General features: G+C 50.5%; 8 protein-coding genes across 8 annotated transcripts; 4 read left to right on the plus strand and 4 right to left on the minus strand.

Moving 5' to 3' along the window:
* Window positions 1–127: 127 nt before the first annotated feature.
* EURHEDRAFT_453318 (urease accessory protein UreD) lies at window positions 128–1,198 on the plus strand (the record flags this gene model as incomplete). Its single annotated transcript, XM_040784109.1, has 1 exon — window positions 128–1,198. One exon carries the CDS (start codon window positions 128–130, stop codon window positions 1,196–1,198), a length of 1,071 nt encoding a protein of 356 aa, XP_040640290.1.
* Window positions 1,156–3,216, minus strand: EURHEDRAFT_411110 (uncharacterized protein). Its single transcript, XM_040781523.1, has 2 exons — window positions 2,564–3,216; window positions 1,156–2,502 (listed from the first exon to the last, which is right to left on the minus strand). The coding sequence occupies exons 1-2, from the start codon at window positions 2,965–2,967 to the stop codon at window positions 1,425–1,427; spliced, it is 1,482 nt and encodes a 493-aa protein (XP_040640291.1). The 5' UTR covers window positions 2,968–3,216; the 3' UTR covers window positions 1,156–1,424.
* A 215-nt stretch (window positions 3,217–3,431) lies between these two features.
* On the plus strand, window positions 3,432–5,087 carry EURHEDRAFT_411111 (uncharacterized protein). The gene is made up of 2 exons (XM_040781524.1): window positions 3,432–3,610; window positions 3,680–5,087. Exons 1-2 carry the CDS (start codon window positions 3,573–3,575, stop codon window positions 4,725–4,727), a joined length of 1,086 nt encoding a protein of 361 aa, XP_040640292.1. The 5' UTR covers window positions 3,432–3,572; the 3' UTR covers window positions 4,728–5,087.
* On the minus strand, window positions 4,668–10,599 carry EURHEDRAFT_476209 (putative rRNA biogenesis protein RRP5). Its single transcript, XM_040785418.1, has 3 exons — window positions 10,036–10,599; window positions 5,521–9,984; window positions 4,668–5,459 (listed from the first exon to the last, which is right to left on the minus strand). The coding sequence occupies exons 1-3, from the start codon at window positions 10,498–10,500 to the stop codon at window positions 4,932–4,934; spliced, it is 5,457 nt and encodes a 1,818-aa protein (XP_040640293.1). The 5' UTR covers window positions 10,501–10,599; the 3' UTR covers window positions 4,668–4,931.
* A 493-nt stretch (window positions 10,600–11,092) lies between these two features.
* Window positions 11,093–13,579, plus strand: EURHEDRAFT_522305 (WD40 repeat domain-containing protein; the record flags this gene model as incomplete). Its single annotated transcript, XM_040786862.1, has 3 exons — window positions 11,093–11,759; window positions 11,814–11,924; window positions 11,976–13,579. The coding sequence occupies 3 exons, from the start codon at window positions 11,093–11,095 to the stop codon at window positions 13,376–13,378; spliced, it is 2,181 nt and encodes a 726-aa protein (XP_040640294.1). The 3' UTR covers window positions 13,379–13,579.
* Window positions 13,580–13,669: 90 nt separating this feature from the next.
* Window positions 13,670–16,036, minus strand: EURHEDRAFT_476216 (chaperonin-containing T-complex alpha subunit TCP1). The gene is made up of 6 exons (XM_040785419.1): window positions 15,889–16,036; window positions 15,781–15,828; window positions 15,640–15,725; window positions 15,464–15,568; window positions 14,376–15,410; window positions 13,670–14,317 (listed from the first exon to the last, which is right to left on the minus strand). Exons 1-6 carry the CDS (start codon window positions 15,929–15,931, stop codon window positions 13,931–13,933), a joined length of 1,704 nt encoding a protein of 567 aa, XP_040640295.1. The 5' UTR covers window positions 15,932–16,036; the 3' UTR covers window positions 13,670–13,930.
* Window positions 16,037–16,118: 82 nt separating this feature from the next.
* EURHEDRAFT_411115 (proline--tRNA ligase) lies at window positions 16,119–18,472 on the plus strand. The gene is made up of 4 exons (XM_040781525.1): window positions 16,119–16,563; window positions 16,621–16,790; window positions 16,865–18,120; window positions 18,249–18,472. The coding sequence occupies exons 1-4, from the start codon at window positions 16,213–16,215 to the stop codon at window positions 18,257–18,259; spliced, it is 1,788 nt and encodes a 595-aa protein (XP_040640296.1). The 5' UTR covers window positions 16,119–16,212; the 3' UTR covers window positions 18,260–18,472.
* Window positions 18,459–21,386, minus strand: EURHEDRAFT_411116 (uncharacterized protein). Its single transcript, XM_040781526.1, has one exon. It carries the CDS (start codon window positions 21,000–21,002, stop codon window positions 18,885–18,887), a length of 2,118 nt encoding a protein of 705 aa, XP_040640297.1. The 5' UTR covers window positions 21,003–21,386; the 3' UTR covers window positions 18,459–18,884.
* Window positions 21,387–22,695: the final 1,309 nt, after the last annotated feature.

Genomic DNA, 22,695 nt, shown 5'->3' on the forward strand with positions numbered 1-22,695 from the left:
TTGCTGCAGAACGAACTATATATTAGCCACGGCCCAATTCTTTCTTTCCCTAATCCTTTTTCTTCGAATTGTGCAAATACGATCACAATTACCTGCGAACAAGTACCGAACTGATTTACCGCCCAGTATGCCGATAAAATCACCCTTCGAGACAGATGTTGCTAAGGCTGGACATGGAGAGGTCATTCTGGACCTTCTTCCTCCGTCGATACCGACTTTGACCACCTTAACCTACAAATACCCTCTCAAATTGCTTGCCCGCACACCGGGCTTCGTGCCTCGAACCTCGGCGCAAACATGCCCTTCTCGACCGGTTCATCTATACCTTCTCACATACGGTGGCGGATTACTCCCGGGGGACCACATCGATGTGTCGATAACATTGAAGGAGCGGACAAGAATGGTTGTCAGCACACCTCAAGGAAGCACCAAGATCTTCAAGACAGAGCCCACGGCAAGTGTCAAGGGGCAACGGGGGACTCCAGCACACATAGCAACAGACATGAGCCGACAGATGCTAGATGTCCGTATTGACAATGAAGCTGCGATTTGCTACCTACCCGATCCTGCGGTACCTTACAAAGACAGTCGCTACGAGCAGGCCCAGACTTTCACCGTAGACGGGACGGCCCCAGATAGCAAGAGAGGCAGTCTGTGCGTCCTAGATTGGGTGACGGAGGGCCGCAGCTCAAGAGGCGAGACATGGGATTTCCATTTCTGGAAAGGGAAAAATGAAGTATGGTCAGATGATGGGTCTGGGTCGAAAAAATTGCTGCTACGGGACTCGATCATCCTGGACGACGAGTGCGACGATGCTGAGCGAGATGCCGACAATAGCCATCCCAATATGATTCGGGAACGCACACATCCCCATGGTATCGTGGGGACGCTGATCCTGTACGGCCCCGTCTATGAAAAACTAGCGTCATTCATTTTACACCGGTTTACAACGCAGCCACGGATCGGTGCTCGCAATTGGTCAACGTCTGTGTCGCCAGCCAAGAGTGCCACAGAGTCGTATTCGAATACTACCAACACGAATGCCACCTGGACGGCGGCCCGCGTGAGGGCAGGATTCACGCTGGTGAAGTTTGGGGCGCCTGACTTTGAAGCTGCTAAAACCTGGCTTGGTGACCTCCTGCGGGAGGAGGGTAGTGTGGTTAGGGAGTTTGGGGAAGAGGCGTTGATTTGCTTATGATTGATGGGCTAGGATTTTCTTCTTTCTTGTCTTTTCTAATATTCTTTTTAACCATTCTCCCGGATGGAGATGGAACTAGCTACGAGTGACGGAACTCATCATACCCATGTCGTTTCAACATAGCATCAGACTCTATTGAGCAATGCATTATTATCATATCTTTACCATCTATTTACAAAAAGCTAGCAAATTTGTACAGCCAAATCTAAGCAACGAGACCCAGCAATCACCACCAGTCACCCATTTTAGGCGTCCACTCCTTCTTTGTAGCACTCTGCAGATCATCAACGTTCAGAATATCCACACCCTCATGAACTAGAACCCTCCAGATATGATTCCTCAAGCCTCGAGGCCAACTAGGTAGTCCCCAATACCGCACCTTCAGCCCGCGACGGTGCGTACCACGAATCTGAGCCCGGATGGAGTCCATCTGCTGCGCGGTGAGGTGGAATGGTCGTGGGAACCCGATTGTGTCCTTGAAGGATGTGGAAGCGTAGAAACTGTTTGTGTAGTTGAATGTGTCGGGCGTGATGTCGGATGGTGTACCGGAGAGGCCCTGGCCAAGATTATTGCCGTGTTGGACAGATTGCCTTGCCATTCTCCTGCCCGTGGTGGCGCCATCCTCAGCCAGAAGGTCGAGCGGAGCATCGAAGAAAATATCTCGATAGGTCGAATTCGCGCACACAAGATGAAATGGTGCATTCCCCGTCCCAACAACAGTAACAGGCCCATTAACAACCTCCTCCCCATTAAAATGAGCAAGATACCCCCGTTCCCTCAAAGGCTCCAACCCCTCAACCAAAAGCGGCCACGTAAGCGCCCCGTCTGTCTTGAAATCCACAAGCAAAATAAGCGTCTGCCCGGGGTCCGTATCAAAAACCCCATTCCGCGGCTGATCGACACTCTCATGGAAACCAGTGATGGGATTCTGCCGGTCGAGGATCTTCACTAGGGGATCGACGTACATGCTTCGCAGCGTACGCTCGGGAGTGAGTGACGAGGATGTGTGGCCGACGTAAAGATCTTGGTGGTTGTTTTGGTCGATGAACCAGACGTCTGCTTCGACGCCGATGCAGCCTGCTTCTAGGGCCGAGAAGAGGGGGACGCGGCGCCAGTAGTCATTGTGAGAGTGGCAACCAACGGGGATGATATTGCGCGAGATGTCTGTTGGGTAACGCGATCCGGGTGCGTCTGTGTTGAGGCTGTGGTCTGGTTTTAGCCAGTTGGTGACGGCGCGGTCGAATTCGTCGGGGAAGAACGAGTAGGCGAGGCCAAAGAGGATTGATACGAATTGGACGATTCCCCTACGTTTACGTCCTATGTATTAGCCTAGGCTCGCATGTATTCTGGCAGGGGAAAGCTCACAGCATGACGAAGATGCCCACGAGTAGGGACAGAAACCAGCGGAGTACTCTGAATTTCCCGACTCGTCTCCGCGGACGTTCAATCAACCGCTCAGAGGACTCAGAGGACGACAACAGAGGAAGAGCATCATCAGTGTCAGATTTCGAGCTCTTGTCTCGTGAAGAAAACAGCGCAAAGATTTTTCTAATTCTCATCCATGGAGTTAACTGTCGAGCGGACCAGCGCAAATCCGATCCCTTCGCTTCGTCGCCCGCGGGCAAATCCGCCATGAATGCCGGCGAATCGAGCCCTGCAATGTTCTCACAATCCTGAAAATCGTCTATTTCTCGGATATTATTGGAAAACATCGCGTGCGACAATGAGCTGCTGCTGGGGCTGTCGGAAAGTGCATGACGGCGAGACATCCCGGGCCATGATATAAATGATAATGATGGCGTAGTAAGTCGTCGAGCCAGGAATTTCTAATCAATTCTTCTATTTCAAGTCTCTGCAAAAGAAGAGAGGATCCCCAGTCAATCCCCTTGCTAAATGCTTCATCTCGGGTGGTGGGAGAGGCAAAAAGGATTCGTCAACTCCCATGGATCACTTGCGGATTTCCGTTTCTGGACATGACAGAGGAACGGCCAATGCGTTCAAGCGCGTGCAAAAAAGCAGGATTTATATTGGCGATTAGAAAATCTAGAACACGGATATGTGACTGGGCCACGAAGTAGTAGAAGCTATTCAGTAGTGGTTGTAGCAACTCGTCTCTACGGCATATTGTAGATATGAAGCAGGCATATTTCAGACCAGCGCAAAAAAAAGATAAGATAGTTGAATCCAGTTACATTCCTCGTTCTTATTGAATACTTTCTTTTTTATTCCATCCCTATAAAAGCGATGTTGAAAAACGAACTATAGATCCCTGTCTTTATCAGATACGATTAGATCTGCGACCGCAGAAAAAAAAATAAAAAAACTTCCGACGTCAACGACCACCACTTAAACACTCAACACCACAACCACCACAATGCCTCACAAGCACAAGAGACGCCAAAATGACAAGTAGTAAGCCACAATCCAATCCAGCATATATCTGCGCATGCTTTTTACTAACACGCATCCCACCTCCCGCAGCCTCCACGACCTCCCCCCGTCACTGGTCGCAAAACCTCTCCCAGCCCGAGACCTCAGCGCCAAATCCAAAGCTACTGGAAGAAAGAAGAAGGAGGAACAAGAAAATTTAAAACGGAAATATGAAACTAAGCAGAAGGCCGGTCAAGATGATACCCCGCGAGCATTCCGTCACTTGATGCAATTCCAAGAACGTCTGAAGCAGAAGCAACAATCGGCCAGCACCAAGACAGACGACGCAGAGAGCGGCAAGAAGAAGAGAAAGAGGGGCACAGAGGATAGAAAAGAAGAATCGATACCAAAGAAGAAATCTGGTGCTGCTACTACTACTACTACTACTACTACTACTACTACTACCACGGATGCCACCGCTGCCGCCGCAAAGTCTGAACCCCAGGGCCCGAAAATCCTCCCTGGTGAGAAATTGTCCGACTTCTCTGCACGAGTTGATCGTGAGATGCCATTATCCCTGATGAAGCGGTCCGAGAAAACCCCTGCAGGCGACAATCCCAAAATCCGCGAACAGCGTCTGACCAAGCACGACAAGCGTCTGCGGCGGCTGCAGGCACAATGGCGCGAGGATGACGTGAAGATCCGCGAGCGCGAACAAGAAGAGCGCGAGGAACGGGAAGCGGAAATGGAGGACCAGCTTGAATTGTGGAAGCAGTGGGAGACCGAGGCTGGGAAGACCAAGGCGAAGAAGAAGGCTGAGGCACAGAAGAAAAAGAAGAAGAATAAGGGGAATAAGGGGAATGGGAATGCCGCTACCGGTGATGATGATTCAGACGACGACTATGATGGCGCAGATCCCTGGGCTAAATTGAACAACCCGGAGCGCATAAACAGGCAAACAAACCCTCAGGATGTCGCGCAGGCGCCGCCACAGTTGACCAAACCCAGAGAGATCTTCAAGGTCCGTGGTGGTGCTAAGGTCAATGTTGCCAACGTACCGACTGCTATGGGAAGTTTAAGGCGAAGAGAAGAGTTGGCCGATGAGAGAAAGAATATCGTGGAGGAATATAGACGACTTATGGCCGAGAAACGACAATAGTGCTTTTCTTTTCTTTTCTTTATTCTCTCTCTTCTTTGTTGTTGGGAGCATGTTTAGAAGAGTACATTTGCAACTCTTGATTTCTATGCAGGAAAGAAAAGTATTTATGATGCTTTTTATATACAATGTACCTAATACCCCATAACACCAGATCCTAAACTAAAAGAGGACTTTTTGCTATATCAAACAATCACAATACAACCCTTACTCTTGCTGCAAAGATTTAACGTAATCTGCAGCCTTAGCCTTAATCTCCTCAACCATCTTCTCATTACTACCCTTCTCCTCGAAATCAAGCCATTTCTTGAAGAAGAACTTCGCCTGCTTGGCCCGGAGCTTCTTGCCCGTGCCAGCCGCAACAGCGCCCTTCTGAATACCAAGAACACGCTCAAACAAGCGTCTCACCTGTTCCGCATCGCCGTTCTTGATCTCCAGATCCAAAAGGATGTTCCACAGGTCGATCTTCTTGGGAAACGAGGACAGGAGACCTTCGAAGACGGTACGGCCACGTTCGATGTCACCGTTCTGAGAGCGGAATTCAAGTTGGCCGAACTTGGAGGTCGTCTCGATGTGGGTGTGGGGAGGAAGAGACTGGAGAGCGCGGGGAAGAAGAGCACGGCCACGGTCAGGGGCGGCCATGGAGTCGAAGAGGAAGGAAGCGTAGTTGACGAAAAACTTTGGTGTCGGGGAAATCTTCTTCTTGAGAGCGACTTGGAAGAGATCTTCCGCTTTCTGTAGGGAAATTTTGTTAGAATTTGATACTTTGCAAGGCCGCATGTACGGGATATCTTACCTCGATCTTTCCAGACTGGATGTAGATGCTAGTCATCCGCTCGTAAATCTCCTGGGTATCGTTGTACTGGCAAGCACGCTTGAAAACGTCGTCGAGGGTATCATTGTCACCATAGGTGTTCTCCAAGTTCAGTAGTGCCACCCAGATGTTCAGTTTCTCGGTGTCCTGTCCGATGGTAATGGTGCGAAGAGCCCGCTCGGCAATCTCCTTTGCCTTATCAATCTCACCCAACTCCAGCTGGAAAGCCATATACCTCAGCCACAAGAGCGACGAGTTAGGCTCACCAAGCAGAAGTCGTTCGTAGTCGGCCACGGACTGCGGACCATTTGCGTCGAGGTCGCCAGTACGGTCAACCTGGATTTCAGGCTTGCGGGACTTCTTCTTTTTCCGGGAACTGTCGTCTTCGCCTTCTGAGTCGGATGCAGCTGCCTCGTCTTCGTCGTCGTTGACGTTGCCGCTCCAGTCGAAGCCGCCGTCTCCGAGACCGCCTGTCTTCTTCGACGGGGCGTCATCCATTTCTTCGTCGTCATCTTCGCTCTTCTCGGAGTCAGAGCTCTCGCTGCCATCTTCAAGATCGACACCTCCCATCGAGACATCATCTTCCTCGTCCTCGTCGCTTTCGTCGTCGCTTCCTTCCACAGCGCCGCCGAAGCCATCGAGACTCACACCATCCTCAGAGCCATCCTCTTCCTCTTCCCTGCTCTCGGCATCCTCAGCATCCTTGAAGTACGAAGCCTTCAGACCGAACGAGACCTTCTCCTTCGCGCGGTCGATCTTAAGTATTTTAGCCTTCACAACATCACCCTCCTCGTACAGAGTCCGAGCATCCTCCACCCGCTTTTCGGCCATCTCGCTGCGGTGACAAAGACCGCTGATTCTGGCGGAGTTGTCGACATCGATGAATGCACCGAATTCTTCGACCTTGCGGACTTTGCCGGTGACAATCTGACCAGGCTTAAGATCACGAAGCGTAACAGGGGCCTTGTAGTTGGGATCCAGGGCGGAGTCCTTCAGACTAATTTGCAGTTTGTTCTGCTCGGGGTCAACGAGCGTGACACGACCCTTGACAAGTTGGTCGACCTGGAAAGCCTCCTTCCACTCCTTGAGGTAGGAGTCAGATAGGTCAGAGATACGGACGTAAGCAGTAACGTCGTGGCTCAATGCCACGAACAACCCGTTGTCTGCAACTCTGCGGATGAAGCCACGAACAACATCGTTCACTTTGAGTTCCTTTATCGATGCGAGTTCACGGTCCTGGACCGGCAGCGACGAACTGAGAACTCTCGACGGCCGGAGAGACAGAGAGACCCTCTTGTTAGCCTTGTCAACCCCGACAACACATGCACGGAGCACCTCATTCTTGCGGTAAACGGTCGGGTTGGCCTTCTCGTAGTCATCGGTCATATCAACCAAGTTGACCGCTCCAACCACAGTGTCACTGAGCTGCATGATAACCTGCTTCTCGGTAGTCTTGGTGACTCTTCCTGGAACAACCATGCCCACAGATAGATCGTCAAGAGAGAGCTTGTCGGAACTCTTTCTGGCAGAGAGATCCAAACGTCCCTTTTCGGTGTCAACAGCTGTGACGTGAGCCTCAATAGCAGACCCGATGGGGAAATACTTGTCGATGTCTGCCAAAAGCGACAGGTCATCGGATGCATCCATCAAGCGCATTCTACCGCGCACGTTCGGCGACAGGTTGATCCAGAGCGAGTCGTCCGCAATGTTGTTGATGAAACCAAACCATGAAGAGCCAACTTTAACTTGCTCCAAGCTGAGTGGCCGAGGGTTGGTGGCTTGCAAGAAACTGGGCTTGATGGAGAGTTCGTAGACGGGGTATTTGCCAGTACGGTGGCTGACGGGGAGGAACTTGTGGTTCCGAGCGTCGTGAACACCGAGAATTCGAGCAGAGATGACTTCCTTCTGGCGGAAGTGTCGCAATGGCTGCTTGCGGTCATTGATGTTCTCCCACTTGTCGAAGACCTCGGAGACGTCAATACGACCCTGGATGTTTTCCGCGAGTTGAACATTGATCTGCGTTGCTTTGACCGACTGGACCTTGCACTTGACAATCCGGCCAAATGTAAAGTCAGACATAGTTTGAAGACCCTCATCGATGGCGTTGGCAACAGCAACGTTGTCATCAGAAGCACGAGGCTCCTTTGCCTTCTTGGCGGTAGGCTTCTTGGGACCAGCGCTAGTCGCCTCATCCGGTCGCATGCTCAAAATGAATCTCCGGAAATCGGTGTCGATAGAGTGAACAGTCGCCGTAACGGTCTGAGAGACAGCCATGCCGAACTCAGGCTTGGTAGCATTATCCTCACTGACAAGACGCTTGGGGACCAATCCAACCAAGCCACCCAGCATCTCAACGAAGATACCATCGAAGGTAATATTCCGAATGAATCCGGTGACTTCAGTGCCTTCTTCGAGATCCTCGAAGTCCTCGCAGAGACTGCCTTGCTTGGCAGCCTTCTTCAGACTAGCCTTGCTTGTGACTCTGATCAACCGGTGGGCCCGTTGAATGTCTAGTACAAGAAGCTCATTGAGCTTCTGGCCGACACGAATCTTCGAAAGCAACGAGCTCTGCTTTGAGGTAGATCCATCAGAGACATGCTGAAGGTCCAACCGAGCCACAAGACCAAACTCGTCAAGCTTGAGAAGGGCATCGTCACTGGACTTCTCGAAAACAGTACCTGTAACAAGCAATCCCGGGCGAATGTTTTCAAATGCCTTCTTGTAAGTTTCCGTGAATGTGGAGGGATCCTTGCACGATACTGTCAATCTGCCAAGAGACACGTCGACGCTTAAAGCATGAACGCTGAGCACCTGGCCTAATCGGAAATGCTGAGAAGGGTCCTTGATGTAGGCTTCACTCATTTCAGAGACGGGGAGGAAAGCCCGAACGGAGCCATAGAATTGAACAACAGCACCGTGAGGCTGAATGTTCACGATTGTTCCAGGAGACTGAGCACCAGGGACGATACCCTTGTAGTCTTTCCAAATGGCAGACTCACTGTTCAACAGACTCTTCTTCAGAGTCAACCGGATCTGGCGTTTTTCCAGGTTGACGGACAGAATCCTAGCCGAGATAGTCATACCCTCACGGAATTTCTTTTCAGGGAACTGAAGGGCAGCATCCGCAAGATGCATGGATGGAACGAGACCCGTGACACCATCAGCCAGGGACACGATCAATCCATCAATTCCGTTAGGGCCAATCAATAGCTTCTCGACTTTTCCTTTCACGACAGCGCCAATAGTCACATCCTCAAGACGAAGGAACGGCTGGTCAATAACCTTGCGTTCAAACGAAAGCAGGTAGAGGTTGTCGAGAGCATTATAGCCGACTACTCTTGCCTCGTGCGTGGTGCCGAGCTTGAATTGTCCTTTGTCGGCGGAGACGCTTTCTGTGTTGCCGTCCGACAGACGTGAGATGTGAATAAATCCCGTGTGCTTCGTAGATCCAATCTTCACATAGACACCAAGGCCGGGGTCTACCTTCACCACTGTTGCTTCGGGCACAATTGCCGAGATAGCCGGCGCATCCTCAGACGAGCCAGGTCCTTGGTCATCGGAGGAGAACTTGATGACATGATCGAGCAGCGAGAATCCAACCTTAAATGGCTCCGATGCGGGAAAAGTACAGACAAGACGTCCCTTGACTTTTGCGCCAGTGCGGTATTTCTTCGAAAGGTCTTCCTTCAGCGAATTTCCTCCAGACTGGACCAAATCCACTGTTGCATCCAACATACCCATGATCTTGCCCACCAGCCCGGTGGGTGTGACATCCATCACAAGAATTTCAGCTGCAGTACCTGGAAGGAAAGAATTAATCGTAGGCGCAGTGCTGAGATAATGCGACTTGGTGATAGACCCCGTATTCCGGAGGTTAGCAGATAGCTTGAAAACATTCCCGCTAGCGTTCTGGCCAGTCACCATACACAAGAAAACCGCCCCTTCTTTGATGCTCGAGTACTCCAACTTGCGATCAATCTCTTTAGAGGACATGAAACCCTTGACATCAGAGCCCTCAATACCCAGATCCATGACCAGACCGTGGTCTTCCACACTCACAACCGAAGCTTGAACGGCAGTGTTCTCGACGAGATCTGACTTTGACAGCCCGGAGTTCGCTTGCCTTGGGTCGACTGCAAGCTCAATGCGCTTCTTATTCCGAGAGCTGGGATCCGTCGGGTTGCTCCCGACAGACACAACGTGAGCCCGCAGGTATTGTCCCAGGTAGAAGTAATTCTTCAAATCTAAAGAGTCGGAGTCGGAGTCAGAGTCGGAATCGTCCTCGTTATCGTCCTCGTTGAGAAGCTTCTCAATCTTCTGTTCCAATCCTTTCGAGACAGATGTCAAGGGAACATAGCCGGTAAGATTATTAGGGAGCGAGAGAGCGATGTCATGGGCATTAATACTCGAGACTTGACCCAAGATCATAGACCCAGGGACAATACGCTTTTGAAATTAGCTTCAACTATGGAACCAAGCATTGTTTCGCAGGCATACCTTGAAGTTCAATCCTTCAACTCGGACACCCTTCTTCTCGGAAGCTTCCTTGTCTGCCTTCTTCTTTGCCGCCTTGGTCTTGCGTTGCTTGCGAGGCTTCTTCGCAGCTACATCGTCTGCGTCACCCATGTCGACATCATCATTTCCTTCATCGTCATCATCCTCGATATTGTGTGACTTCTTCGAACCCCTCTGCTCAAACAAAACATCCTTCTGTGCTTGAATTTGAATCTGCTTGCGTTCAAGAGGCGTCAAGACACTGGAACCACCACGAGGAAAAGCCGGTTCGTCGTCGCGCAGAACAGAAAGATCCGTTGGCTTCGAATCCTCCTCTGGTTTCGACTTGGTATCGTCCGAATCGTTGGTCTTTTGCTTCTTGTTCTCCTTCTTGTCTGCTCCAAAACGTGCGCGCTTCTGGGTTGTTGCTTCCTCGGCAACATTGCCCTTGCGCTTGATGGGCGCCATGATAATTCAAGTTTAAGAAATCCGAGACTCTAGCGCAGACTCTTTGAGCTGCTCCAGAGCTCCAATGTTGAATAATTTAAATGTACAGGCGCAAAGAAGCGTTCCGAAGAGAAATGAGGAAAAAAAATGTTACCGCCCGCACATGAGACCCACATCTATGTACACGTGATCCTTATCGATAAGTGCTCTTGAGAATTGTGCCTCGAATATACATCTACATAACCACTTTCATGTACCATTATCGGCTTTGTAGACTCGGATTCGCGCCTCACTCAACGCGCCCATCTCGACAGAGATTACCGAGTCAGAGGTACCTTTCAGATATATCACTTTTTCCATGCTCTATTCTGTACTTCGTAGACAGGATAGAAAGATAATGAGTTGACAAATTGGGCTTAATTGAAACGGAAGTTCTGTCTCGGGTCAACATTTTCCCATACCCGTCTCATTACAGTACTTGCACGCGAAGTTCGCGTCCGCACGCGATCCCACGCGAAAAAGGCCCACTGGCGCCCAAGAGTCTTTGAACTTCTCTCCTATTCACTCTTACCTCTTATGATGCTCTTGAAAGTCTTGCTATTCGCGGCACACCATGTATACCGGCCATGATCTCCCCCAAGTCCCTCAATCTGAACCTGTTTTCCCTCCATCTTCGCAAGGACCCCCGTCCTCACCACCCTCGATAGCTTCAGATGTCGGTATCCGACGCAAACCAAAGAAACCGCCTCCGGTCACCCCTAGATCATTTCGAAAGTTCTTCACGCCGCGTTCGATCCTTAGCAGCGAGAACAATGGAAGTGTGAAGACGAATCGTCAGGCATTGAAGACGCTGAGCTCTCCGGCGGTCAACCGCCTGGGTCCAGCCTTTGCAAGGGCATCCAAGACAACTGCCAGCCGATCAATTCCGAACGAACCAGCACCAGTACCAGCAGCTTCAGGTCTCATGCGAACGCCTAGCACGAAACGAAAGCTTTCCTTTTCGTCCATCGGGTCGCCGCTCCAATCGTCGCCGTTGAGAAGAGTTCGGATCAGTGCACCGGTTCAGGAAGAAGAGATCGATGTACCAGTCAAGGAATTGGAAGTTGCTGTTGAAGCGCAGGATGATGAGACGACTTCTATCGTTGCAGAAGAGGATTCTCCCAAACCAATTGCTCCTATCCGTCGATCACAGGCCTTACAAACATCTGGGGGGGTGTACATGCGAAGTGTGTTGGGACCACGGGCGAACCGAGTGACCATGAGAGCCAATGCTGGAGCTGGTTAGTTAAACTTCATACGCACGAATCGGTCATATTATTCTAACTGTGTTCCAGGTTGGCAAGATTTAACATCAGACTTCTATTCTCGCCCAAACGACATCCATGCGTGCGCCAACTACGCCAGCGATCGGCTCGCCCTTCCGTTATGTACTGCATCTTGCAATAGTGAGTATCTTATTGAGTCACCATTTAGGGCTCTTTAACTGACCCTACCAGCGAATCCCCTCGTTGCAGTCGGTTATGAAGAAGGGGGTGTCCGCTTGTTAGACTCTGCAAAAGACGACAAAGACGGATTCTCTAACGCATACCTTACATTCCGCCCACACATGAACGCACTGATGGACCTCGAATTTTCGTCGGATGATATGCTATTGGCAACTGCCTCAGGGGATCAGACGGCATTGGTTATCGACATGGCCACACAGAAACCAATATACTGTTTGTCGAACCACTTCTCTTCGGTCAAACGAGTGCAATTTCAGCCAGCGTCCAACAACAAAGTTCTTGCCACATGCAGTCGCGATGGCAATGTCAACATCTGGGATTTGCGGTGCAAGGGCTTCGAGAAACCCTCTTTGCAGATTCAGTGCTCACTCGATTCCGACTCGGAATACCACGCCGCTCCCACGTCCAAAATGATTTATCCCCAGGTTCTGAATACAATCCATGGTGCCCATTCTGGGATGTCTCAAGGGTCTGCTTCCGACAGATCAGAACTTCAGCTTGGCCGTTCCGATATCACTGTGACGTCCCTCGCGTTCCTCCCCCCAGGCCGCGAGAACCTTTTCGTCACGGCTTCCGAAGCCAATGCATCTGTCAGGTTATGGGATATCCGTACTGCTCATAGCAACCGTCGTGGGCGTGGCGTCCTTCCGGTTTCTACTACTCAAGAACCGGACAGTCATGTCAAGTACAGGCGCTTTGGACTTACCTCAATGGCATTTAACGGAGATGGCTCAAGACTTTACACACTATGTCGGGATGGCACAGTCTACGCGCATTCGACATCGCATCTCATTGTGGGTCATGCACCCGAGCTTTCTCTAAATAACACTCGTCCACGGCGCTCAGGCGGCTCGGACAAGGAAGGCCTTGGTCCTCTGTACGGTTTCCGACACCCACGCCTACAAGTCGCTTCTTTCTACTTGAAAGTCGGAGTTCGAAAAGCCATGGGCGACAAGCCAGAGATGCTGGCCGTTGGAAGCAGCGACAATTGCGCCGTCCTATTCCCTACCGACGAGCGATTCCTTCATTCCTCTAGCCAGAATGCAGACACCGAGGACTGCGACTCCCTTCCTCCTACCCCCCGTTTCTCTACCCCTCGCTCAGCGCTGCGTCGCAGTTTCTCCGGAACTGGCCCGTACGCAAAGCTGGAAGATACAGTGCCGATTTACCAATCTGGAACACCACTCGTCGAAGGCCATAAAAAAGAAGTCTCCGGTGTCTCGTGGACAGCAGACGGTGAGCTGGTAACAGTCAGTGATGACTGCAGCGCCAGATGCTGGCGTGAAGGGTCTGATTCCCGTGACCTCCGTACGGGAGGTGAGACAGGGGGTAGAAGGTGGCATTGCGGCTGGGCTGATACTAAAGATTCAAACGACGATGAAGATGAAGAATAAACACACAAATACCCCCAGGGAATGGGATCTCCTGTTTTGTTTTCGGGTGATTTGTACTGGTTGATTTTGGGTTCGGGTTTATACTTGTTAGCATTTGGGGCGCTAGAGCATGGATTGTATTTAATTATTATTTAGCAGGGCGTTATTCATGGGAGTTATTGTGGTCTTTTATGTTTGTTTCGTCGGGTTTCTCAAGCGGATTACATTGCATTTGAAGGTACTTACGCATAAGATGGAAATACACATACAGATATTTACTTAGTTTGGTTTCAATATCATGAACATTGGAAGCAACTGCCAGTCGAAAACTGTATAAGCTTGATTTTGAGAGGCATGGTTTATAGTGTTCACTATTGTAGGGTTGGATTACTGCCAGCTCCGAAGTGCGTACAGGCCTTGTATATCAAATTCAAGTTTATAATCGTGAATAAAATTTCTTTTCTTATTAACCCTTCCATCTCTTCTATGGTCGCCTCCCCTAACCCACAGCATGATTAAAACGAAGTAATCATCAACCAGAAAAATGCACATACACACATCATCCCCCTCTCCTTAGTGGTGTCCATGTCCGTCATCCTGCTGCGGCTCTGGGTCCAGCTTAATAATCGTATCAATACGCATGATAGAAATGCAAGCCTCGACAGCACTCTTGAGCTGCTTGATCTTGCCCATGCTAGGCTCGAGCACACCAGCCTTGAGGCTGTCGTGGACCCGTCCCTTCATCAAGTCGAGACCGTAGTTCTTGTAGGTCTTCTTCTTGGCGATGGCCTTCTCTTCCTCATTGGCGTCGCCTTCCTGTACACGCTGCGAGAGGGCATGGCGGACACGGAGCTGGGCGACGAGTTCGGAGGAGTCCTTGGCTGCGTTGACAGCCAGGGTCTTGGGAACGACGAGGAGGGATTGGGCGAATTCACCGATGGCGAGTTGCTCGCGGGAGCCCTGTGAAATTCCCTGTTAGCAACGTACATATAAGGAAGAAGGCAATTGTTATACTTACCACTGTGACGGCAAATTCTTCAAGGTAGATGTGAAGTGCTGTCTCAACGGCACCACCGCCAGGGACGATGCTACCACTCTCAAGAGTACGCTTGACGGCGCACAGAGAGTCGTGAACCGAACGCTCCATCTCGTCCAAGCTGAAGTCGTTAGGTCCACGGAGGATAATGGAAGCTGCTGTGTGAACCTTAGTTCCCTTCACAAGGATACACTCATCGTCCGATACCCGCTCCTGGACGACTTCCTCTGCATGTCCCAAGTTGGATGCCTCGAACTTCTCATCTCCGTTGAGATCGGACAGGGTGCTCACAAGAGTGGCACCGGTAGCCTTGGCTATCCGTCTAAGGTCCTCCTTCTTGCATCTCCGCACAGCCATGGCACCCCGCTCAACAAAGAGCTTGAGAACCATGTCATCTATACCCTTGGTGGTCATGACAACATTGGCTCCCGACTTAAGAATCATGTCAACCCGCTCCAAGACGATACCAGATTCTCTCTCACGAATCTTCTCCAATTGATCGGGGTCATCCACGGTAATCTGAACACCAAGCTTCATCCGCTCTTTCTGCAGGTTCATATCCAAACAGGCAATCTTCGCATCGGTAACCCGGGTTGTCATGGCTTGGGAAGCAACAGTACAGTTGAGGGCGTAGCCGTTGACGAGGACCGATTCAGTCCCACTCTTTCCGTGTGCCTTGAGGAGGTTGACTGCCTTAACTGGGTATTTAATTTCGTTCTTCTGGTTCGTTGACTTCACCAGAAGCATAGCATCCACCACCATGTCTGCGAAGAAGCTAGAATCGGCCCCAATGATCTTGCTGGACATCGACGTCTTGGCAATGTTAATTAAGCTGTCTCTTCCGAGGGCCTCGACCTTTGCGGTGATGTTCTCATTCATATACTTGACTGCTTCTCTGAGGGCTAACCGGTAGCCGTTGATGATGGTCGTAGGGTGTATCCGGTTCTTCATCAGCTCGTTCGCGCGTCGTAGAAGTTCGGCGGCAATCAGAACAACAGACGTGGTTCCATCTCCAACCTAGCCATCCAATTAGACTTATGTATCCAAGAAAACCATATATTGAAACCCACCTCCTTATCCTGCTGCTGGGCCAGATCCACGAGGATCTTGCCAGCTGGATGTTCAATGTCGAGAAGACTGAGGATAGTCGCTCCGTCGTTGGTCACGGTAACATCCTAGAAGGTTTCTAGATGTCAGGAAAAATCCAAAATGCCCGATATAGAGCCCGTGGCTCGAAGGTCCTTACCCCTATATCATCCACCATCATCTTGTCCAAGCCCGAGGGACCGAAAGAACTCTTGACGACATTTGCAATGGCCTGGGTTGCGAGCACTATCACGAGTCAATTCAACAATCAAGCGATTCGGGCAATATCATTATTACATACCGTTTTGCTCGCGGACATCCGCACCGGTGATTTTCTGTCCACCCAAGACTGTGCGAGTTGGTCAGTTGGATAGATTCGGAGCCAACACCTGGCGAAGTGAGAACTCACAAAGTGTGTCCGCATTCCGCGGTGCCTCAAAAATTCCTGCCATGACTGCGAAACAGACGGAGAAAACGTAATCAAAAGGATATCAAAAGCTCCGACTGCTGGACTTTTTAGGATTGCTCGACACTCAGTAGCCTCTGGTTCGTTGAGGCGTGCGGGTTGCGCTAAAAGTTCTGCCGACCCCGGGCGGTGAAGTTTTTCGAGATGCATCCCACTTTTTGACGAGGGGAAGAGTCAACGCTCTGCCTTTGCGCTTTGTGACCCTTCAGCGACCCTCTTTTTGTCCATCTCTCTCATTCTCTCGCTCTTGAGAACCTCTTCGATACAATGGCCAGCGAGACTCCCGCCGATAACCCGGTCGCTACCAACCCTACCCTCCCTGACCGCACCGCTGATAACGCCGCTCCCCAGGGTGAAGTCTCCAAAAATGCCGCTAAGAAGGCTGCTAAGCTGGCTAAGCAGGCATCTGACAAGGCCGACAAGAATGTGAACAAAGGTATTGGAAAATCGGAGGCTAAGAAGCCCACGTCCAAGGCTCAGGGCAAGAAGAGCGATGGCCCTGCTTTAATCGGTATCGATGTGACCAAGGAGGAGGACTTCCCCGGATGGTATCAGCAGGTTCTCACCAAGGGTGACATGCTGGACTACTACAACGTCTCGGGATGCTTCGTTCTCAAGGTATGATATGATGCACTCTGTGAATTCCTTCTCCGCATCGTACTGATATACTGCTAGCCCGCTTCGTACTGCATCTGGGAGGAAATCCAAAACTGGTTCAACGTGCACATCAAGAAGATTGGCGTCAAGAACTGTTCGTTCCCGCTGTTCGTCTCCGAGGATGTGCTTGAAAAGGAGAAGGACCACATCGAGGGTTTTGCTGCTGAAGTCGCTTGGGTCACTCATGCGTATGAAATTTCTTCCTGCGTTTTGATTCCTTGATGCTTTCTACTCGATGGTTATACTGATAACATCTTTAAAGAGGCTCGACTCCTCTCGATAGGAAGATTGCCATCCGTCCCACATCGGAAACTGTCATGTACCCCTACTACGCTAAGTGGATTCGCAGCCACCGTGACTTGCCTCTGAAGCTCAACCAGTGGAATTCGGTCGTCCGGTGGGAGTTCAAGCACCCTCAGCCTTTCCTCAGAACCAGAGAGTTCCTTTGGCAGGAAGGCCACACTGCTCACTTGACTCAAGAAGCTGCCGACGACGAAGTTCTGTATATCCTTGACCTTTACGCTCGTATCTACGAGGAACTCCTGGCTGTTCCTGTTGTCAAGGGTAAGAAGACCGAGAAGGAGAAGTTTGCTGGTGGTGCTTACACCACGACTGTTGAGGGTTATATTCCGTCCACTGGTCGTGGTATTCAGGGTGGTACTTCGCACGGTCTTGGCCAGAACTTCAGTAAGATGTTCAACATCACCGTTGAGGATCCTTCGGTCAAGGGTGACGAGAAGAAGCCTCCTCTCCACGTCTGGCAGAACTCGTGGGGTCTGTCGACCCGTACCCTGGGTGTCATGGTCATGATTCACAGTGACAACCGTGGCTTGGTTCTTCCTCCTCGTGTTGCTGAGACTCAGACCGTCGTCGTCCCTGTCGGTATCACCGCTAAGACTTCCGAGGAAGAGCGCCAGAAGCTCTATTCCGAAATCGACGGCCTTGTCGCTGTTCTCACTGCTGCTGGTATTCGCGCCGTCAGCGATATGCGTGAAGGTTACTCCCCCGGTTGGAAGTTCAACGAATGGGAACTCCGCGGCGTCCCTCTCCGTATCGAGTTCGGTCCTGGCGAGTCCAAGGGCCACTTCGTCACCGCTGCCCGCCGTGACGTCCCCGGCAAGGACGGCAAGTCCTCCATCCCCATCCCCGAACTCTCCACTGCCGTCCCGGCCATGCTGGAGACCATTCAAAAGGACCTCTTCAACCGCGCAGACAATGAGTACCGCACCCACCGCAAGAGCATCACCAACTGGGATGAATTCGTCCCTGCCCTCAACGACAAGAACGTCTGCCTCATCCCCCACTGTCTCACTGAGGAGTGTGAGGACCAAATCAAGGATTTGAGTGCTCGCAAGCACGAGGAGGACTCTGGTGTTGCCCAGGACGCCAAAGCTCCCAGCATGGGCGCTAAGTCGCTGTGCATTCCTTTCGACCAGCCGGAGGGTATCGAGGCTGGTGTCACCAAGTGCACAAACCCTCACTGCAACCGTACGGCAGAGAAGTGGTGTCTGTTCGGCCGTAAGTGCCCCCCCACCTCCTTTTTTATTTTTATTTTTATTTATTTATTTTTTTATTTATTTTTTTTTTTTTCAATTATTTTATTCCTCTCCTGTTGGGAAATGGATAACGACTAACGCTCACTACAGGCTCCTACTAAACTATCCATCGCGTCGAAGCCGCACGTATACATGTTGAATTCTCTTCTGTTCATACTACGACAAGGGTTATCATGGATTATATGTCCTTAGATGAGAATGAGAAAACCGGAGGCGTCAAAAAAATTTTTGTTTTCCTGATGAGTTTGACGATGATGTGAGATGTGTTTGATACCTTATGGATTTACCAATGCAAGAAGCAGACTGTGACCAACTTTCTTAAGTATAATGGTTGTAAATTTTTATCCTTTTTGTAGTCTTGATGTAGATGCAGATCACACTGGGATGAGTAGCCAGATATGCAAGTATATATACAAAATAGAAATGATGACACGCTGAAGGCAGCATGGTAACAATTTGAAAGGAAAAGGAGAGTAAGTCTCGTGAATGATTGATGATAGTTTTGAGATGGGATATGAAAAATCAAGTAGAATGGTATGCAATGTAATGCAGAAACAAAAAGGAAAGGAATAAAGTCCGTGTATAGATGCAAAAGGGGAAGCAAAGGGCGCTTGTAAGCATATGCAAAAACATAAAATGAAAAAAGAAAGACGGAGAGATAGAGAGTGTGTTTGCATGTGTAAACATGTCAAAATAAAGTCGAACCGGTTCTACCCAGTCCATGAATCAATAAGTCTCCACGGAATGCATCTCACGAGCCCAGTATCCTCTGTTAGACGAGCAGGGAGAGATGACATTCCGAGTAGACGACGTTTGCCAATTCATCATTCTGTACGCATTGCCCGAAGCCGCGCCATATTTCTTCTGATGGGGCTCCACAAAACCAGGACTAGGAAGGTGAAGGACATCGTCATCGCCGTCGCCATCGTCGGAAAAGTTACTGTTTCGTTCTTCGTTGGAAGATGCGGATGTTTGTGCGCGGAGGCAGTAAACAGAAGGCGCTGTGTTGGACGACGATCCGTATGAAGAGAGCGTGTTCACTGATTGGGAGGGAGCCAGGTCCTTGGATATGGAAACTGAACGCTTCTTGTTAGAAACGCCAGGGGAAGTGGTTTGAGATCGGAGAGGGATGTCTGTATAGACCGGAGGCATTTCATTGCTGAGTTCCTGGGGTAGGTCTGGGGTATCGAGGAGGGAAGGAGATGGTGGTGGAGCGTCGGTGTGTCTGCGTCGGCTACCAGATGTAGAAACCCGACCCATAACCTTCGAAGGGACGCTCGTGGAAATACTCGTGCGCGCGGCAGAGCTTCTGCGGTGCTTCATGAAGGAAGCCGGTTTGAATTTAGAGAATTGGCTGTCCTTTCCGGAAGCAGCAGTCTTGGGAGGCTTAGGCGCTCGGTCGAACGATTCACGTCTTGGGGAGGGAGTGAAAGCTGGTCCCTGTTCGGGAACAGGAACGCGTTGAAAAGCTTCGTGGAAGTTGATCTCGCGAACAATTGCATCCTGCAATGTTTCAAAGGTCGGGTGAGGGCTGATAGCTTTGGTGGAGGTGTATGCTTGTCTGAACATGTCCATAATCTCCGCAACCTTCGGGTTCGCAGAAGAGAGAGGAGACAAAGAGGTAGGTGTAGCTGATGGCAAAGGGCTGTTCATGACCTCAGCAATGCTGGGGTTGCATTTCATATCGCAGCTGCTGGGGGTTGGTGGTTGGATGGCCCGGTGCGAGGCTTTGCCCTGTTTCCCTCGAGTGGCCAAATTGGTGTCAATTGAGAGATTCAAAGTGTTCTTTCGCGAAGGCGTAGGGCGAGCTGGTAGAGAATAGTTGCGGGATGTCGTTGATGGGCATCGGTCCATCGTGGATGGTGTCTCCCGGTCCGGACTCGGTTTCTTCACGCTTTTCGCTGGGGTCGGCAGTGTTGGGCTGTCTGGGATGGGTGTGTTGCTCCAGCTATCACCTTGCTTATGAGCTGGAGGAACGCTCAGGTGTCCAGCAGGACTAGGAGCAGGTCCCTTGGGCGGCGAGCCAAGCTGTTCAGTTGTCAAATTCGGTGCTGACCTTTGAGTCCGTAGACGAGGTCTGTCACGTGTCTGGGTTTCTCTAGGGGATGTGACAGGCTGGGAAACTTCCTGTACGCTCGGATTCGCGGTCTTGTTCTCCTTTAGTCCGATACCTGAACGACCACTGCTGGCACGCTTGTGGCCCTTTGCGTTGGGTTTGGCAGAGCCACCCGAAACGTTCCGAAATCGCATGCTTGTGGCTCGAGACCGAGGACGGAAATCGTCTTTGTTCTTTTCACCATTCCCGTCTGTCACATCATCCTGAGAAAGAACCGAAATAAAGCGGGAGTAGATGCTTCGCTTGCGAGGAGGTTTCTGTTGTTGTAGAAACCGCGTCATGTTCCGTTCCGCGACGTCTTCGTTATATGGGGACAGCGGTGACGTTTGGCCCGGTTGCTGTGCTTGCTGCCGCTGTGAAGAAGCAACTGCTTCTAAGAGGTCGACATGTCGAGGACTTTGTTGTGTTGTGCGTTGACTCGGGGCACGAGAAGGCACTTGGGATTTGGGAGAAAGAGGGCGTTTTGGAGACATAGGACGTTTTTGCAGATTGCCCTGCAACTCCTGGAGCTGCTTTTCAATTCTCTCGAAGTGGCGGTCCACTTCTAATTGCGAATCTGAGGATTTGACAATCTTATTGTGAGGTGATAGAGGGCAAGTCTGTGTGTCGTGTAGCTCGGAGTAGTGACTGTCAGTTGTACTAAGACCAACGTCACACGTTGCAGCTCCTTGACCAGGAGTCTGCAGCGGATATTTCTCCGCTAGAAAAAGCTTTCTAAAGACAACCATGGTTGGTCAGAAGGTGCGAGAGAGTAGTGTTATCCGAAAGTATTGCGGGTTGTTGAAATGGGGAAAGCCGTTGGGAAAGCGGAATATATGAATATCGGATGTGGGCTTTTTTAAGTTAAGATATGACGAAAATTCAGAAGCTTAAGCCAGGCGATTCGCAGTCTTTCTAAATGCAATGCAATGTCATGATTCCGTCAAATGTAGTTTGTGTTAACCGTTGTATCTCGAGTGTTATTCATGACATCAAAGGCAAGAAAATAGTGAATTCCAAAGCCCGGGTCGAGACGAGCGCTATCAGACTTTTTAACAAAGAGAAGAGGGAAACGACGAGTTTAACTTTCAAAACCATCTGCCTGGACCGGCTTCGTAGATCCAGCAGTCGCATCTGGATCAGGGGGGGGGGGCACCACAAATGGGGCTTGGGAATTGGTCCGTCTTCCGTGATCCATTGTGATGGGATCACGGGCGAGGAAAAAAAGAAAGCCTGAAGGCCGAACCGATAGACAGACGCTGAGAGGGGAAAAAGTGATGTACAGGCACATCAACCGTAAAAGTTAGTCTAGACGGGCCCCTAGTGGCCGCGGAACACACTTGACGAGGTACTCTAGACGGGAAATGCCCGAATTCACAAAGCTTATGCATGCGTGTCTTTTCTAATTCCGAGGCCTGAAATCAATGTGTGCTCCGACGAGTATTATTTTGAACACCCTCGATGGAACGTGCAGCCTGGCCCTAACGCCCTCACTGCCATACTCCGTACAAACGTACTGCTCCGTCGAGTATTGGGCGGTACCCAAAGGATTGATTACATATGCACGGTCGTAACAGCCGGACTCCACTTTGACACGCTGCTATTGGATTCGATCTGCGGTTTTCATTCATCCAAAACCACCGCGCAATATGACAGGAATCAGCAATGGCAGCGACACTCACTGGAGGAAGAATTCAAACGACAAAACTGCGTATCCCGTGATAGATCATTGGACAGCTCGTGGCGGTGGGAAAAAGAAAAGAAATAAAGAGAGGCGAGTCCACAGAAAGGGGTGAGTCCTTTCGGGACACTCCGCATACTGGCATTCGGATTCCATTGGAGAAGAAGCAAAAACTGAAAAGAAAAGAAAAAATCAAGTTGCGGGAAATTGCAGTCTGGGGCCCACGAACTGCGTCGAAATGAAGAGCCCACGAAGTGAACGTGCTATTGGCATCGATCGTCCCACAACAAAAAATTTGGTTGGCTATTCCGCGAGATGAACGTGCGCCCCGAGCTTGCTACCAAATTAGCGTTGGTGACTGCTCCAGCGGCGTCTTTTCTTATTTGATCATTTCGAACGGTTGGCCCCTCAGCCTTTGTAAGAAGGAAGAGCCAAGAGGATGGATTTCACTATGAGACCTAGTATTTATTGACGGCGTTAGTGGGTGGTTCTTCCTGGGGACGATAAATGAAGGCCAACATATGGGGCCGCCAGTTAACAGGGCAATTTCGGGAGTCCCTTCAACAGTCACGAGGGATTGCTTGCTTTTCTTTTGATACTGCAGCAATTGATCTTCAGCAATGCTTCAAGCTAGCTTTCAAGCACCGTATTCTCGTTTATCAGCACTCTAGCAGACAAGTACTTGTGCAGCATGAAGAACGAGGAAAAGCAAGAACTCGGCGATCATCCTAACTGCCCGTCGCTCCAACGTTTATCCGGGT

The sequence above is a fragment of the Aspergillus ruber genome (genome assembly GCF_000600275.1).
Source record: "Aspergillus ruber CBS 135680 unplaced genomic scaffold scaffold00008, whole genome shotgun sequence".
Classification (NCBI taxonomy): domain Eukaryota; kingdom Fungi; phylum Ascomycota; class Eurotiomycetes; order Eurotiales; family Aspergillaceae; genus Aspergillus; species Aspergillus ruber.

Excerpts from the sequence above, each read along its gene's own strand:
- EURHEDRAFT_476209 (XM_040785418.1), bottom strand. The coding sequence starts at position 10,500 with ATGGCGCCCATCAAGCGCAAGGGCAATGTTGCCGAGGAAGCAACAACC. Across the intron at positions 9,985-10,035 it reads TTGAAGGATTGAACTTCAAG|CGTATTGTCCCTGGGTCTAT; the intron begins GTATGCCTGCGA and ends TAATTTCAAAAG. Across the intron at positions 5,460-5,520 it reads TCCAGTCTGGAAAGATCGAG|AAAGCGGAAGATCTCTTCCA; the intron begins GTAAGATATCCC and ends ATTTCCCTACAG.
- EURHEDRAFT_476216 (XM_040785419.1), bottom strand. The coding sequence starts at position 15,931 with ATGGCAGGAATTTTTGAGGCACCGCGGAATGCGGACACACTTT. Across the intron at positions 15,726-15,780 it reads GGATGTCCGCGAGCAAAACG|TGCTCGCAACCCAGGCCATT; the intron begins GTATGTAATAAT and ends GACTCGTGATAG. Across the intron at positions 15,411-15,463 it reads CCCAGCAGCAGGATAAGGAG|GTTGGAGATGGAACCACGTC; the intron begins GTGGGTTTCAAT and ends TTGGATGGCTAG.
- EURHEDRAFT_411115 (XM_040781525.1), top strand. The coding sequence starts at position 16,213 with ATGGCCAGCGAGACTCCCGCCGATAACCCGGTCGCTACCAACCCTACC. Across the intron at positions 16,564-16,620 it reads CGGGATGCTTCGTTCTCAAG|CCCGCTTCGTACTGCATCTG; the intron begins GTATGATATGAT and ends ATATACTGCTAG. Across the intron at positions 16,791-16,864 it reads GTCGCTTGGGTCACTCATGC|AGGCTCGACTCCTCTCGATA; the intron begins GTATGAAATTTC and ends ACATCTTTAAAG.
- EURHEDRAFT_411116 (XM_040781526.1), bottom strand. The coding sequence starts at position 21,002 with ATGGTTGTCTTTAGAAAGCTTTTTCTAGCGGAGAAATATCCGCTGCAG.
- EURHEDRAFT_411111 (XM_040781524.1), top strand. The coding sequence starts at position 3,573 with ATGCCTCACAAGCACAAGAGACGCCAAAATGACAAGTA. Across the intron at positions 3,611-3,679 it reads AGACGCCAAAATGACAAGTA|CCTCCACGACCTCCCCCCGT; the intron begins GTAAGCCACAAT and ends CACCTCCCGCAG.
- EURHEDRAFT_411110 (XM_040781523.1), bottom strand. The coding sequence starts at position 2,967 with ATGTCTCGCCGTCATGCACTTTCCGACAGCCCCAGCAGCAGCTCATTG. Across the intron at positions 2,503-2,563 it reads GTGGGCATCTTCGTCATGCT|GGGAATCGTCCAATTCGTAT; the intron begins GTGAGCTTTCCC and ends ACGTAAACGTAG.